This window comes from Scylla paramamosain, chromosome 27 (assembly GCF_035594125.1).
Source record: "Scylla paramamosain isolate STU-SP2022 chromosome 27, ASM3559412v1, whole genome shotgun sequence".
Lineage (NCBI taxonomy): Eukaryota > Metazoa > Arthropoda > Malacostraca > Decapoda > Portunidae > Scylla > Scylla paramamosain.
In genome coordinates, this window is record NC_087177.1 from 21,340,830 (window position 1) to 21,342,859 (window position 2,030).

The following is a 2,030-nucleotide window of genomic DNA, read 5'->3' on the forward strand; positions in this document are numbered from 1 at the left end:
TTCCTTTTCGACTTCGTCCAGGATTTCGTTTGCATCATGCTCGTACACAAGATCGTCCAGTCTAGTGCAGACCACCGATCGTTGAGCCCGAAGGGTAGGGGGCATGAGTGCGCTGAAGCCATCCTCGGTGAGTTTCTCATGTTTCCCAGAACTGAAGATTAAGTCAGCATCTTGCATTGATCCTGTGATCACAATTATGGCATCACGTGCTGGGATCAGACGGGTAATCTTCACCTCTGGGGCCAGAATATGCAGGAGCCTTCGCCGAGTGGCGAGGTCATTGGCCCGGGCATGCTTTATTCGCACCCGAGTCATTGCTGCTAAGTAGTGCCTTATCCAGGGCCAAGCATTTCTCCGCGCGGTGAAGGGGGTGGCACTGAGGGTCACTGAGGGTCACAGGACAGGGAACACTAGGGCAGAAACACTGGGACGAGGGGGGTGGGGGGTGGGGGGGTTGGGGTGGGGGTGGGGGTGGGAGGGTAGGGGGGGTGGGGGTGGGAGGGTGGGGGGTTGGGGGTGGGGAAGGGGAGGGTAAGAGGGCACACTGGGACAGGGAGTTCAATCCTGGTCACTGTGGAGGGGCGGGAAAGACATCGCGGCACTATGGAACAAGTCACTGAGACACTGTGGGGTTGTGGGGGATAGGGGTAGTATTCCTGGGCACTGGGGGATTAATCCTGGGCACTGTAGAAGGGTGGGTAGCACATCACGGCACTCGGGAGAACGTCACTGTGGGGTGAAGGGGATTATTCCTGGGCACTAGGAAGGGGGGGGGGGAGAGGTGCGTTTTCTCAGTTGAAAAGTGGTATGTATATTAGCGTGCCTACTCAGGATCAGGAGTCGCCACCTAAGCGAGCGTCCTGATTGGTCCAGACGCGCTCTGGGCCGATCTGATCTCGCGTATATATAGCCGTTTTTCCCAAAATTCACTACTTGCTCGCAGAGCTACCGACGAGGTTAGAGTACTCGCGCTCCTCATTTATCACCAACAACAACAACTACTACTACTACTACCACAACATCCATTATCATGTCTGGACGCGGCAAGGGAGGAAAGGTGAAGGGAAAGTCAAAGTCCCGTTCCAGTCGTGCTGGACTCCAGTTCCCGGTCGGCAGGATTCATCGCCTTCTAAGGAAAGGCAACTACGCCGAGCGCGTGGGTGCTGGTGCCCCCGTGTACCTTGCGGCAGTTATGGAGTACCTGGCTGCTGAAGTCCTTGAGCTTGCCGGCAATGCCGCCCGTGACAACAAGAAGACTCGCATCATCCCACGTCACCTGCAGCTGGCCATCCGCAACGACGAGGAACTTAACAAGCTCCTCTCCGGAGTCACCATTGCACAGGGTGGCGTGCTGCCCAACATTCAGGCCGTGCTCCTTCCCAAGAAGACTGAGAAGAAGTAAATAAAGGGCCTCCCTCCCCTTCAGCCAATATCACCATTAATCCGGCTCCTCTTCGGAGCCACACGTTCAAACATCTAGAGAGTTGTGTAGACTATACTGGTATATCAATAATAAGCAAGTAGTGTATTTATTTTCGAGTTAGTTATTTGTTATTATTATTATTATTATTTAGTCAGGCACGCAAGTGACCGAGAATAAATATGTATACTATATTTCTACTAATGTACCTGCTGTGTGTCACAGTGGAGAGTTGATTAGATGTGTTGCCTATTGTGATATGTTGAGCGTCTTTTTCATCTCAATGTATATTTTGTTTTATGAGAAACTGAGAACGATGAGGGGCGTGATCATTGAAATAAGTCAATGATAATAATAATAATAATAATAATAATAATAATAATAATAATAATAATAATAATAATAATAATAATGATAATAATAATAATAATAATAATGATACTTGGAGAAGACCTGATGAAGTGAGAAAGATGGTTATAATTAATAATGGTTTCTTTTCTTAGCTCAGATAGTGATAGTGAACATGGTTATGAGAAAGTAGTAGTAATAATAGTAGTCTATGGTCCTTCTTTCTTTTCATGTTTGTGTACCTTTAAAAGGTCCGGGAGAT

The 2,030-nt window shown here is 48.6% G+C and overlaps 1 protein-coding gene across 1 annotated transcript in view; it reads right to left on the reverse strand.

The window, feature by feature from the left end:
• Positions 1–410: 410 nt before the first annotated feature.
• The window catches only part of LOC135114441 (uncharacterized), an 8,638-nt gene continuing 7,018 nt past the window's right edge, over positions 411–2,030 (reverse strand). Inside the window, exon 2 of the mRNA XM_064030344.1 lies at positions 411–624. Within this exon, the coding sequence (XP_063886414.1) occupies positions 411–624 (214 nt within the window). The remainder of the gene's footprint in view (positions 625–2,030) is intronic.